The sequence below is a fragment of the Onychostoma macrolepis genome, chromosome 20 (genome assembly GCF_012432095.1).
Source record: "Onychostoma macrolepis isolate SWU-2019 chromosome 20, ASM1243209v1, whole genome shotgun sequence".
NCBI lineage: Eukaryota > Metazoa > Chordata > Actinopteri > Cypriniformes > Cyprinidae > Onychostoma > Onychostoma macrolepis.
The window spans coordinates 25,601,312-25,616,902 of NC_081174.1; the positions used below are offsets into that span (position 1 = coordinate 25,601,312).

The following is a 15,591-nucleotide window of genomic DNA, read 5'->3' on the forward strand; positions in this document are numbered from 1 at the left end:
ATTGACTTCTATTGTATTTTTCCATACATTCTTTAGTGGACCTTTTAATGTAATGTAATTTAATTTAATTTAATTTTTTTTTTTAACACTTTACAATAAGGTTCCATTTGTTAACTGTATTTAATGCATTAACTAACTGTGAGCAATACATTTGTTACAGTATTAATTCCTCTTTGTTAACGTTAGTTAAGGTCATTGCAAACTGAGTCCGAAATTTTCATCCGAAATTTTCACACGTTAAAAAATAAGCATGACTTCACTTTGTGTCAATCATGTTTACACACTGCCTTCGAAACTTTTGTCTGTCATAAAAAAATTCGGATCAGGATCGATTTTCTGCGTTTTCACATCCGTAGCAAGCATTTTGATAGGAAAGGATGATGAATACGAAAAAAAAAAAACCGGAAAACCGGAAAACCGCATACAAAAATTTCGGACTCCGTGTGCAAGGACCTTCAGTCCATGTTAGCTCAGGTCTATTAATTAACATTAATAGATACAACTTTTCATTTTAATAATGTATTAGTAAATGTTGGAATCAACGTTAACTAAGAGTAAAAAATGCGTTGCAAGTATTTTTCATTGTTAGTTTGTTAACAAATGGAACCTTATTGTATAGTGTTACCTTACTGAATTAATTTTTTATTAAACTCTGATTGGCTTTGTGCAGAATTTCACTTTCATAAAGATAAGTAAATTTGTTTATGCTTAATTTATGTTGCACATTTAATCTCATTTTCTAATTCATCTAATGAGAATCATCTAATCTTAATAGTTAAAATGACCGCTAAATTCACAACTCATTTCCTAACAGGTTCCTGGCCGCTGGTCTAATTTTTAATTAACTGCTCTACATGTTTTTTCTTGTTGAATATCTTGTTTAAATGCATCACATTATGTTACTAAAATGGGTTAAAATTCTGTTTGATGTTAGTTTTAAAAAGCTTATTTTACATGTCATTTACAAACATGTTAGAACAAATACAGTATTTCTTTAACCCTCTGCAGTGTATTTTAAATAATTAAAATGGCGTTCACAGAACATTGTAGCAGTGAAAGTCAAACTACTGATGTGTTTTGGTTTCTCTGAACACATCAGATATTTCAGACACATTTACAGAAGAGACTTCAAAGCAGTGGCACACATCCTGAACTCTGAATTGTCTTTCAAATATCTTTGAAGAAAAAAGCCAGTCAGCCAGCATGGCCCTCCAAGGCATTTTTTGGACTTGTTTCTGAATGGAAGAACTGACTAAATGTAATTTATGGGTGTCATCAAAAGATCCATGCTTGGCTTGATTTATAATGTGGTCGTTCAAATGAACAATGATCGCCAGTTTAATATTATGTTTGTCTTACATAAATTCTTGCTTTTATGACACATTATAATGGCTATTTAATGGCAATGTGCTGAGCCTCTTTAGCTCCACACACACACACACACACACACACACACACACACACACAGAGCAGATCTTTAATGGAATCGATCTTTAGTCACTGTGACATTTTCAGACTGGAGCTCATAATGATCCGACTCCCTGAGGTCTGTGCTAGTTTTTGTTAATCTTTGCTGATCAAATGCTGAATTACTTAGGTGAGAGATCCACATCACATACTTGGAGCATTTAGTATAAACAAAAAGAGGTAAAATCATTGAAGTCAGACCCAAATATCTGAGGTCAAATAGCCTGCAGTCACAGTTTGGCAAATCAGACATGCTTCAATCAAAGACCATTTAGATTCCCCAGGTGCTGATTTTCACCCAATTACATGCTGCTGTTTTCCAGATGAGACTCCTGTCACCTTATTAAAAGATTTCACAGGTCATTTTACAAGGGCATTTTTAGTATAGCATCAGACATTGCTTCAAAAAATACAATTAAGAATACAGTAAAAGCAATATTATTATGCAATAATACTAAATACAAGAAAATTATAACAATTTAAAGCAATAGTCTTTAATGTAAAATGAACTTTCAGAAATCATTCTAATATCCTGATTTGGTGCTCAAGAAACTTTTTTTCTTCTTATCAGTGTTGAAAACAGTTGTACTTGAAATGTTGCATTGATTATTATAAGGCAGCAGCTGTTTGCACTTAGTGAAAATAGCATATTTTCTTAGGGTTCTATTTACACTGTGCAAATAGCGATATGTTCTAGAAGTATTGTCTTTGCAATAATATTAGTTAGATGCTATTTATACTACTTAGTGCAAGTGTCAGATATTTGCACCTCAGTATTGTATTGTAGTACATTATAAAACATATGAAGCATAATTAGCATTTTTGTTAAAATGATAAAAAAGCCCTTCATACACCTAATCCTAACCCTAACCAATAAACACCCATGAGGGTATAAATTTATTTTACACTTTTTGATTATTTTCTTCATTTTATTGAAAATACATGCCTTTCCAATCTAATATGTGATGTGAAAAGGGAGAAGAATGAGTTTGGCGAAAGGAGGATTCAAACTCGGGTCGATCGCATCAAAAAGTCTTGGAGTTAGTATAAAGAGCCTCTGCCAACAAGGCGGGCTATTTGCACTTAGTTTAAATAAATAACTCTGTTATTATAAATGTTGAAAATTTATGTTTTGTGGAAACCCTTTTTTTTCAGGATACTTTGAATAGAAAGTCCAAAAGGATTTAGCAATTTATTTGAAAATTTTTTTTGATGGTCCCTTTAACACATTCTGACTAGAAGTAACGTTGCACCTACTGACTCTCATTAGAGTGTTAGTAGAGTATTAGTAGACTGGTAGGGTTAGGGTTAGAATAAGTTGACATGTACTTGCAAAGTTACTTATAGTCAGTAGAATGTTTGTTGGGATGCCATCACAATAAAGAGTTAGCAGATATTAATCAGACAGTCTAATAATACTCTAATGAGTGTTTGTTGACGTGTAGGTGCAAAGTTACTGATTGTAGACAGAATTTTCAAAAGGGACCATCAAAATAAAGTGTTACCGAAATCTTTTGTAACATTGTAAATGTTTTACCGTTTTACCGTAATTTAATTTAATAAAAGTGAATAAAAGTAATAATTTCTTAAAAAAAAAAAAAAAAAAAACTTGCTGGCCTCAGGGTCAGTTTAAGTGTTTTTTTAGATGGATGGATGGACAGACAAAAGTACTTCAATAAGTTTTCAATTCTAATAAACCTGAATTCAGTAATTAAGAGTTATATTTTGGATAGATAGATGTAGAAAATAGGCAAAACAGTTCATGCAGTGGTCATCTTAGCAGGGTTCCTACGGGGTTTGGAAAAGTATGGAAAAAAGAAAGCAGAGTATGGAAAAATATTTGTGTTTCCAGACTTTTGCCCCTATTTAGTTTTAATAAGAGAAAATTAAGAATTTTATGAAAATAAATTTATCGTACAAGAAGTGAGGTTTCATGGCAGCTGCTTAGTGATTCTTTAGTGATCGTCAAATGAATGAATGAATTTACTGTGCACTTTTTCATTATGCAAAATGCAGGTTATAAGCATTTTGGGTTTAGCACCATATTACATTGCCTCAAGGATCTTTGTAAAAAAAAAACTTGTAGGACAATGCACACAGAGCCACCTATTGTGCCATCGGCCCATTTCTCAGTGTGGTTTCTTGGCTGCCACAGACTAAGACCTAAGGCCTTGAAATATGGCATATTGCCCCAATGAAAGCCAAATCTTAAACACTTTTTTACAATACCAGTCTTTTTTATAGACCCTTGAACTTGGCAAATTTTATGCCATCAGCCCATTTCGCGTCATAGTTTCTCCACCGCCACAGAGGATGTGTTAAATTTGACATTAGGCCTTGATATCAGGGGTCTACTGTAAAGAAAAGCACAATTTTGAGCAGGTAGATCTCTGCTAATTCATGTGCATCCATGCTATCGTTTTATTCATAGTAAGATGGCAGTGATGCACAAAGGAAATAGGTTATATAAAACTAGAAATAGTAATGTGCTAGCATGCAAAACATTCCAATGCACATGTGAATAGTTTCTTGAGGGCACAAAAAAGTTTCTTGTGTGCATGTAAAAGTCTGTATTTTTGTATTGTTTTATTTTAGGGACTCTGTGTGTTATTTTAAGAAAAACTAAATAAAAATATTTACAGATGACTGTACTCTATACCAAATCTAATGCTGAAAATAATGCTGTATGAACCATTTATGTTAAATATGGTCTGAAAATCTACCGAGAGGTTTGGAAATTTGATTCTGGAAAAGTATGAAATTTTGAAATGAAAAATGTGTAGGAACCCTGTCTTAGTACTGTAGATATTTTTTTGTTTGTTTGTTTTTGTTTAAAAAAAGCTCCTGTGTGCTGAATGGGCAAAGACCTAAATCTCCAAAACTTCAAGATTGTTTTAATTTCAAACAACAATAAAATGTGACAACCGTGGCGTAAAATTGATCTTTTTCAGTTCTGCACTAAAATAATGTATTTTTCATGTTGTGCATGTTCGTTCTACCAAAAAGTCTCTATATGTAGCATTACAATGCTTAAATTTTCCTACAAGTGGTTTGTTTCTTTCTCTTTGTGCTGTCTTTGCTGTAAGAAGAACAAAATACATTGAATGAATTCTTTGAGTGGAAAAGTCGATGATTTGAACATGAGCTCCACAATGGTGGAAGTGAAGGAAAAAGTTAGCAAGACAATGAGCGATGGAAGCCGAGAGAAGTTCTTTTAGAAGGCGATGGAGGAAATTGACAGAGAGAGCAGAGATGAAAGGGAGAAAGAGCTAATGTGTACATGCACAATTAATGAGGATGAATTTGAGAACAGAGGAGAGAGTGTGAGAGGAGTAAAAATGGAAAAAGTGACATGAGTGAAAGAGAGAGCGAGACAAAGCAAGAAACCTCATGATGGTTAAATATAGAGAGGCAGCTCTCAGTAATGAACAGGGAGATAGAGAGGTTTATGTGAAGTGTTTTGGTCGTTTTGTTGATTGATTGGTGTGTGTGCATCTGCAGGAGCTGCATAAACAGTTGGAGGAGGTGACTAAGGACACGGAGATTGTGGAAATCAGGCAGAGGGAGGCGGAGTGTGAGCTGGAGGCATCCAGAGACCGAGTGCAGCAGCAGGCCACCGAGATCCTGCTCAAAGCCAGTGAGATACGCACATGCTCTCCCATCACCTCTGTTCAATCCCACTCCGCTCACTTTCATTGATTCATCCTTCTACACTGCTTTAGGCTACTAATCCATTACCAGCATGCACAGCAGGATTGTTTCGAGATTCAGAATTAAATGCTGAGTGCCTTTAGGTTCCAACTGATCTCCTCCCTTTGAATTGAATTTAAACAAGATACAGAACTGTAATTAAATTAAAATGTAAAATTATTTGTAAAGTAAAATTCATAGAGGTTAACAGTTTGTATAACAGTTTCTATAACAATATCTTTTATTAGTCATGTTTTTTAAATTATTATTATTATTATTGTCATTTTTTTATATTAAAATAAGAATTATTATTGATATTACAAATAAATGTTTGAAGTGTATGCACTAAAATAATTGTAACTTTTTTTAGGTTAAAATCTGTCATCATCATTATCATCATCATTAATATTGCAAAGAAATATTTAAAATGGGTTAAATGGGTAAATGTATTATTATTATAAATATTGAAAACTGATCTTAGAAGTTCATGGGTTAAAATAACTTTTTATATTTATCATCATTATTATATTGCAAATCAGTGTTTTAATGCATGGGTTAAGTTCATTTTAACAGTTTTTTTAGGTTAAAATAATAATAATAATAATTATTATTATTATTATCATCATCATCATCCTCATCATCAATATTGCAATTCAGATTTTGAAATGCATGGTTTAAAATAACTGCAAGTGTAAGACCTGATTCAGTTTTTAATTTTATTCATCTAATTGTTCAGGAATTTCAGGATCTAGGTTTTAGATTCTTATTTTCTTGATAAATTTTTCTTTGTCATATTCAAACCTAAACAATTGACTATTGGCTAGTGATATTTAAAGAAAAAAAAAATATTGGCATATAATTGGGTAAAATGAAATGAAATTCACATACGTTAACTGTTGTTTGTATAGTTTTTTTTAATAATACATGCATTTTTATTAAGCATGTATTTTATAATTATTATTGCTGTTGCTGCTGTTATATTTGATGTTAATATGAATAATTATTATTAATATTACAAATCATTTTTGGAAATCCATGGGTTAAAATAATGACTAATTATTATAAAAAACTACTTTTTGAGGTTAAATTCTATTGTCACTTCATAGATTAAAACCTGATTCAGCTAAAAAGACTTAAATGGCAAAAAAATTGTGATATTTGAATAAATAAAATTCATCAGATTAGAGACACAGCTATTCTTTGCAAGGCACCATTGCTGTTGACAGGAAAGTTTGGGGTGACGGATCGGCTCCTGGTATCCTGGCAACAGCAGCTGTGTGTCCTAGCCGTGTTCATCTCCCACATTCTGGAATGTTCCCTGAGGGAGGCAGAGCCCAGCTGGGTCTGTCACACCTAAATGCCAAACACACTTCTGATCTCTTATCTGGGAGAAACAATAGGTGTTTAAGCGCATTAAGATTCACACTCTGTGTTTGTGTTTATGCTTTCTGCACTGCATTAATGAATTTAACATGAAGCAGAAACCGTTATCTGAGACTTTTATCCAGGCTTGTACTGCAGATAGACCATGCATTGACCACCAGACCGTATCACTGACAAGTGCATTTCTTTTTAAACGACTGTAGTGAGAAAAAGTGCAGATATCAGTAACTGTAATGTAATTAACCTAAATTAAACACCGCTTTTTATTAGTATAATAGACAAGAAATTGCAGAAACATTTAACTAGTACCAGAACAATCAAGGACACTCAAAAACTATTCAGATTCCCACAATGCAATGCAAGCCTGACCATCCATTTCCAGTGTAACAAATAAACTGGAAGCAATATCAACCTAAAACCCAATATCAATATCAACCTTTAACTCTGTTTTCTGTTATTTTAGTATTATATAATATTTATTAATATTTTAAATTCGATTTTATTTTTATTTTTCATTTAAGTTTAGGTTTTTGAGTTTTTCTTTATTTATTTTTCTGTTTGTACATATTTTTATTTAAGCTTTAATTGATTTTTATTTCAGTTTAGTGCTTCAACTTTTTATTGTAGTGTTATAGTATTCATACATTTCCATTTTTCTTAAATTATCTTTTATTTTTATATTTTTAGTTTTTATGGTTTAATAATTTTTGCACTTTCCTAATTTTTCTGTTTTGTTTTAATTTGTTTTTATTTCAATTTTAGTTATTTAGTTAACATCAAAAATATATCAATATGGAAATATTGCCTTGGCAACTAACTGAAATAAAGCAGTAAATAACAAAAAAGAAATATGTTTTTTACATTTTAAGCTTTCTTTGAATATTTATATTTTATTGTATTTGATTTCAGCTTTATTTCAAATAATTAAAAATGATTTAACTGTTCAAGTTTTAGACAAAAAAAATTATTTAAAAAACTAAAATATTTTATATATTTATATATATAAATCTTTTTCTTTTCTTTTTTTTAATTGGAATTAGAAATGCTAAATAACCATTTTTATTTATGAGGTGACAACTGCAATTCTTGAATTAAACATGCGGCATAATTTACTCTTTAAATACTGTTCAACATACTATTTTTAATAAATAATATGCTGTCTACAGCATGTACTGTGCAGTATGCAGTAAGCGTGCTATTATTCTGTTATTAACATAGCCATAGACAGATCTTCAAGACACATTAAATCTGGTGAAGAGTAGGCAAACTGTTGAACACTGAGGTTTATTTGCAGCGTTCAGGTTCGCAGTATTGGCAGCTGGAAAAGATCTTTGGCTCTGTCTGCTCTCTGTGTTAGATGACATTCAAAGCATTGACCCTCCTCTACAGTTCTGTCTCCGGCTTTCTCTCTGCCGTCCAGGTCAGATCGGAAGCCTGCAGGCCACCCAGATGACTCACGAGGCGGTCATTCGGGATCTGGAGTCAGAAAAGTCTCGTCTGAAGGACAAGGTGTTGCGTCTGGAGGAGGAACGAGGAGCGTTGCAGAAGAAATGCCAGATGCTGGACGAGAGGCAGAGACAGCAGATCCTCTCCCTAGAGAAGGTACGGATCAATCCCATTGAGTTTTCTGAATATGGATCAGTTTAGGCCCGCTGGGAGTGTTTGGACACTTTGTATCACAACCGACTTTTTTTAGGATTCTTTGGACACTTTCTGGTTGTCAAAAAATCACAAACATGACGCTAGTTGGTTTTGTACAGAATAAATGACTCGGATAACTAAAGTTAAGAAGAGCTTTAGCTGGGTTTTTTTGTTTGTTTTTTTTTCAGATGCCACTTGGTTTGATATTTTATATCTAATCAGTGCCATTTTTAGTGTCCAGATATTTTTGGGCAGCATGATTTCCAGTGTATTTCAAAATATAATTTATTCTTTTGCTGGCAAACCTGAATTTTCAGCATCATTACTCCAGTCTTCAGTGTCACATGATCCTTCATAAATCATTCTAATATGCTGATTTGCTGCTCAAGAATGTTTTTGAATTATTTGGAGACTTGTCAGACATCACAAGCATGATGCTGGTTGGTTTTATACTGTAGAGATTACTCAGAAAAGTGAAGTTAAGAAAAGATCTAGCAACATTTTTTTATAAATTATATAAAATATATATTACAGATGCTAAAAAAATACATATTTTATACCAATGCAATGATGTGTTTTGAGGGCACAATTTATTATTGCACCATATCAAAAACAACAATTTAAAAGAGCTGTTTTCTATTTAAATATATTTTAAAATGTAATTTATTCCTGTAATGGCAAAGTTTAATTTTCAGCATCATTACTCCAGTCTCCAGTGTCACATGATCCTTCAGAAATCATTCTAATATGCTGATATGGTGTTCAAGAATAATTTCTTCTTATTAGTATTATTATCATCGAGAAATCATTATACTTTTTTGGATTCTTTGGAAACGTTCTGGTTGCTCTAGCAGCAGTTTGTGCGAATGCCACTTGGTTTGATATTTTATTTCGACTGCAATGATATTTTTAAGCGTCCAAATATGTTTTGGGGGCACAATTTGTACTGCACCATAAGATCTTGAAGCCTGGTTGGTGTGTCTAAGAGATGGAGTGAGGAAAAACAGCTTTTTTGCAAGTTTGCAGAATCGGTCTGTCCGTAGCTTAAACATCAGTCTTCTTCAGAAACATTTATTTCACATGAGTTCCTCTGAGACATCATTAGCTTAAGCTTTAAGCATATACAAGTCCATCTCTCATGTTAAACACTAGCTGCTTTATCACAGCCAAATCCAGACCTCTTATGTTTTTATTCAAAACGCTCCATCCTCACTGCAGAGAGCTCGAGACCTCAGAAAATATGTCTCTTTGTGGACGGCCGGTTTGATTCAAAGGGAATTCTTATTTCTCAGTGGTTTCACTCAGCCTGGCAATCATTTTTCTTGTGCGGAGACAGCATGGCTATTTATTTGACTCGCTACAATATGGCGTTTCGTGCTGTTTTCACGCAACAATCTGCTCTAGCAGTTTGGCTTTTTGGCTGTCCTGTCGCATTTAGGTTTTCTTCCATTATTAATACGTTGAGAGCCCCAATAAACAGATTGTGGGAATGTGGGCTTGTTTCTGCTCCAGAAATATCCCTCTCAGCAGTTTTACTAGTAGACTTTGGGAAACTTTTAAAAAGCTGTGGTGCAGTCCGTCATGCGACACATTGCGAAGACATTCCCTTTCTCTCTTCCTAATAGCTTCCTGTCAATCTCCACTGTTTTGACTAGTGAAGAAGGCAAAAGCTCAACAAAAATGTAAGCTGAGTTTTTTTATTTACAGCCTTAGAAAAGGCCATGAAACGAGAGAACAGCCTCACAAAGGAGTAATCCATGTACATGTACACACACTATTGTTCTAAATAAATAAATGGTGGGTAGTACTGTACTGTATATAATATTCTTATTTTTGTTCCTCTATGTTTCCATTTCCAAGAGTACCATTTGCTGGAGTATCAAAAACTACTTTGAGTTAACTACTGTATTATAGGGATGGATGACAAGTGTCCAACAACTGACAAGTTGATTAGTAAAATCAACTAATTATTGAATTTTGATTTGTTTATTTATTTTTACATTTTATTTTTATTTTATTTTATTTTTGTCAAGGTAAAAATCAACTCAAAACATCTCTCAACACTCAAAAAATATTTGTCTTATTTTAAGATTTATATATTTGAATTGCCTTGAATTTGAATTGAATTTTCATCCATTTGGATTGCAAGTTTTAACATAAACTAATATTTCAAACTAACTTCATATGATACATATTTGTCAGTCATAAAATAAATAAACCGTGAAAGATTTCTACACTCAAAAAAAATCAATTAAAGCAAATTAAATTAAACATGGCATTATTTATTTGTAAATATTTTCATCTATTTGATTTTATTTAAATACTCATATTTTGATGCAAATTTATTCAGTTAAAAAGTTTGAACATGATTTATAATATAGCTAACAAAATTCAGTTGATATGTTAAAGATGTAAAGTCCAATTGGAATTCAAATACATAAAGCTTAAATGTAGGCCTAAATGTATTTATTATTAATTTTTTTCTTCAGAAGACTCCTATCATCTATTTCCCTTGCGTTCCATTTAGCTGTTTGTGTCCTCTGTGAACATTAGCCTAATAAACACGTCAGAAGGGGCTCAGCTGAAACCAACTTTGTAGAGCATATAAAGCACCATGGTATTATTGGCTGTCTCTTGTGCGTGGATTTCAGGATAATTCCCATTTGAAAAGGTCTCATCAAGCTTTCTCTCTGTTTTGTTCTGTCGCCCACATCACAGTTTGTTAGCAGCACAGCCTTGAGTTAGGTGTTACTATGACAACACTCACCAAATAGAGCGGGAAAGCATTGTGGAGTGATTCACTCTGCCGACACTTCTGCTGGTCCTATAATGGGAAGTTTATTTACTTGCGGGCAGTTGCTTCACAGTGTCAGTGTGGGCTTTCAGCTTTCACTGTTTTACTTTTAGATTGGATTCATAACATTTCTGAACAAGAGACGGCGTCCTTTATTGATGCCTGTTTGTGCTCTTTTCACAAACCGTGCTCAGCTTTCACAGACACGCTTTCGCTTTGCGTCATCGCTATCTATGTGAAAGTGAAAAGGCCTTCGTAATACTGCTCTACACTGATTTATGTTTTAAATAACATGGAATGAAAAGTATTTATCTAAATGATATATAAATTCCCCATGAAAACTTTCAAATCTCTTCCTTCTCAGTCCAAAAAGATCTTTTGTTGAAACCAAAATGCAAAAACCACTTAAAAACCTTTACCTAGAAGTAGTAGGTAAAGTAGTAGTCATTAAGGTCAGAAATATGATATGAACACTACTGTTCAAGGGTTTGGGGTCAGTATTATTTATTTGTTTGTTTATTGAAAGAAATGACTACTTTTCAGCAAAGACACGTTAAATTGATCAAAAGTGACAGTAAAGGCTGATGCTGTTCTTTCTTTGTTCAAAAATGTATCACGGTTTCCACAAAAATATTTGTTATCAACATTAATAATAATAAATGCTTCTTGAGCAGCAAAACGGCATATTAGAATGATTTCTGAAGGATCATGTGACACTGAAGACTGGAGTAATGATGCTGAAAATTCAGCTTTGCATCACAGGAATAAATTACTTTTTAAAATTTATTTTAAATTGTAATAATATTTCATAATATTACTGTTTTTGTTGTTGTTCAAATAAATATAGCCTTGATGAGCATAAGAGACATTTTTTTGAATGATTGTGTCATGTAATATAATAAATAGCATATTTAATATCGAAATAATAAATAATTTTAAGGGATAATTAATTAATACAAATGCAGCAGAGGGGTAATAATGAAATTTATGTTTTAAGTTTTTTCGTATTTCTATACAATATATAATTAAAGATATATTAAAAATAATTATATAAGCTGATATATAAGCTATATCAGATGATCTTTTAAGTACATTTGTCTTTGATTTTTTTTCCTTCAACAGTCAATTCGAGAGGAAAAGCAGATCTATGAGAAGGAGCTCTTGAACTTGCGTGCCAAATATGAGGAAGACACTGCTCACTTTAAGGATTCCCACAGCCGGGCGCTGGACGAGCTCTCCAGGAAGCACCGGGCTGCTCTAGAAAACACCCAGAGCGTCTCCGAGAAAGAGAGGAACCGACTCCTGTCCGTGAGTGAACTCTGTCACAACACCCACTGGCTGTCAGCCTGGGCCCACAAACAACTTTCTAAAGACTCCCAGAGCTGTCCTGTTGAGATATCAGCATGACTGCGCTTCACTCGTTAGCTTCAGACTGAAGAGTAACTCGCTGTCTGGCGTCAGTCAGGAGGTGTCACCTCGAGAAAGAACAAGAAGTACCTTTGAGCGCGAGTGGAAGATCAGAGAGAACAATTCTTACAGGTTCAAGGTTGGAGGACATAATTATTTGACAAACTAGATTTAAAATGTACAAGTTTTGAAAAACAACAACACATTTATTAGTATTTATTTACAAGCACACAAGAATCTGTCTGTTGAGGTAATAATTAGGTACTGACATAGATGAAAGTAGATACAAAATATTGTTGCTGTAGATGCTGTGATGCAAAGGTGTATGTTTTATACACCATTCATTCATTCATTCATTCATTCTAGTGTTGTTAATTGTTGAGTAAAACTATTAAAATTGTTTTTGGAATTTGAAATAAAGCTGAAATGAAATAAAATAAAATATAAATATTATATAAAAACCCCAAACTTTAAAAAATTAGAAAATTAGATATGTTTCCTTGGTAATGAACTGTAAAAAAAAGAAGAAAAAAAAAGAAAAGAAGTTGAGTTGAAATACTAAATTAATCATTAAAATTAAACCTAATTAACATATTATAATTAATAATAATGAATAATAAATGAATAATGATAATAATAACAATACAAATGAATTAAAGCTACATAAACAATATTTATAAAAATGACAAAAGCACATGAAAAATTACTAAAACTTAAACTAAAATGAATATGAAAACTGAAAATATAGTCATTCTAATAAAGCTAATTCTAAAATATTAATAAATACTATAGCATTATATGAATAATAATAAGCTAGCACTGGTTAGAGTTGTTTAATCTTTTAGATTAATTCATTCATTTAATTTCCGTGTTGTTGTTATTGTTGTTAATTAAAACCATTATTTATTTATTTTTGGTAATTGGAATAATGATTAAATAAAATATGAATATTAAATGCAAATATATATTTTTAAAAGTTACTAGAATTACTAAAGCTAAAATGACAATTCAAATGAAACCATAACAATAAAAGATGATTCAAAATATTAATAAATATGGAAATATTACATAAATAAAATAAAATAACATTGGGTAAACTGGTTTACACTTTCAGATTTATGACTTATTTATTTATTTTATTTTATTTCTTTGATTTTGAAAACATGAATTTGCAGCAAAAAACTTGATATGTCAAAATATTAAATGCTAGTTTAATTGGACATCAACAACAAATGAGACGGAAGTGTATTTCCCTACCTTTTAAAGTTTTATTTTCCCATCGTATCCATGCGGGTCCCCTTTGCATGTCTTAAATGTCAACTGCACCGCTAGCCTAACATATCTTACACTTGAATAAATAACTACTAAGTTGTTAAAAAGTTTTTTTTCCCCTCCCTTTTGTCATGTCTTATCTTGCCTGGTGCACCAAGTGAACTAGAACTGCCAGTTCAAACAAAAAAACAGGTGCATGATGCCTCTGAAAGCACCAGCTGATTTTCTAAAGAACTAGAGAATGAAAGTCACATGTGAATCTTTAAAAGATTCTCCAGTGCAATCATGCAATCATAACTGTGTGTATGTTAGAGAGAAAAAAACGCTAAACCTACAGACAGGTGCCTCAGCTCCAGGAGGTTTGTTAGAAAGGAAGAGTGCGGTACGCAGCTTGGCATCCATGCTTCATTAGGCACAACAGTGCAAATTCATTTCTCACACACCTCCGTCCTGCTCAAGGTGTCCCAGGCATACTCAAGCTTTATTGATTTAAAAATGAAAGTCATATCTATTATTTCCCTCATCAGTGGAGACAGGCTGGTGAATGGCAAACGTCATGACTAAACCGTCTGTTTTGATTCTGCTGATAGCATATGAAATAAAAGCAATACAAAGCTGCACGGGATTGACTCAGTCGGAGCGCAATCTGTCACCCTCCCCCAAAATAGGCAGCTGCCAGCAGGCCGGCACATCCACATCCAAACGCTTCACAACTTCATATTTTTGTAATTATAAATCACGCACGCACTGGTCGTTAGCTGAACGTCGCAGAGCAGCGGTGGTTTATTTCTCTTTCCTGTTCGGAGAGCGTGCCCGCAGTTATGGTGTTCCCAGGGTGTGCGTTCATTTTCAGGTCACTGAAGCCAAGGTCTAATGAGGATGTTGACTCATGCAAAGGAGGTCTGGAGTACCTGGAGAGACATCCAGAAGGAGACGCGTTTTCTGACTCATTACAAATTTGCTAAATCTAGCTGGCTAATATAAATGAGGTTCTGTCCAAATTCTAATTGGAACTTATGTAGGAAGCATCAGTACTGTTTAGATTGTAAACAGTTAATGTTTTGCCATATGAAAAATTACATCATTTTTCAGTGTTTAAATGTTTATGAATGTAAGCAGTTTTGGGGTTTCATTTATAATTAAAATAACTATCATTTACAAGTATTATTTTCTTTGTACAGAAAAGATTTAATGGAAAAAAAAACAATTAAACACTAATGTTCAAAAGCTCGGGGTCAGTGAGATCTTTTAATTTTTTTTTTTTTTTTTTTGTCTCGAGGTTACCAATGCTGTATTTATTTGATTAAAAAAAAATATATACAGTAAAACTAATAGTATGAAATATTACAGTTTAAAGTAAATGTTTGGATAAATTTTAAAAGGTTTTTAACATTTTTAATATTTCAAAATATATCCCTGTGATATATTTGCAAAGCAAATTTTTTAGCATCATTACTCAGGATCATTTTAATATGCTGAATTGCAGAAACATTTATTATTACCAATGTTTAAAACTGTTGTCCTGCTTTTTTGTGGAAACAATAATACATGTTTTTTAATGAATTGAAAGTAAAAAAAAAAACAAAAAAAACATTGTAACAATGTAAAAGTTTTGTAAAAGTCAATTTTGATCAATTTAATGTGTACTTGCTGAATAAAGTAATTTTATTTTTTTATTTGATTTTTGATTAGATCAGAAAGGTCCCTTCTTTCAAGGATATTTTTATGTTTTTTTTTTTTATTTCTTTAAAAAAAATCTTACTGACCCCATCCTGTTGAATGGTGGTATATGGGTAAATAATGTGCAATAATATGCAAATTAAATAAAAATTAATTATGCAAAAGATAATATTTGTAAAAAATGTACATTTAGAAATGTACAAAAGTGTAAAATGATCTACATTTAAGTGTGTGTGTGTGTGTGTGTGTGTGTATGT

At 32.4% G+C, this 15,591-nt stretch overlaps 1 protein-coding gene across 3 annotated transcripts in view; it reads left to right on the forward strand.

The window, feature by feature from the left end:
• fam184ab (family with sequence similarity 184 member Ab) overlaps positions 1 to 15,591 on the forward strand; it is a 130,422-nt gene that overhangs the window by 47,085 nt on the left and 67,746 nt on the right. For all 3 annotated transcript variants that reach the window (XM_058756364.1, XM_058756366.1, XM_058756365.1), the window contains exons 4-6: positions 4,969 to 5,104; positions 7,961 to 8,142; positions 12,098 to 12,283. In XM_058756364.1, coding sequence (XP_058612347.1) covers positions 4,969 to 5,104; positions 7,961 to 8,142; positions 12,098 to 12,283 — 504 coding nt within the window. The remainder of the gene's footprint in view (positions 1 to 4,968; positions 5,105 to 7,960; positions 8,143 to 12,097; positions 12,284 to 15,591) is intronic.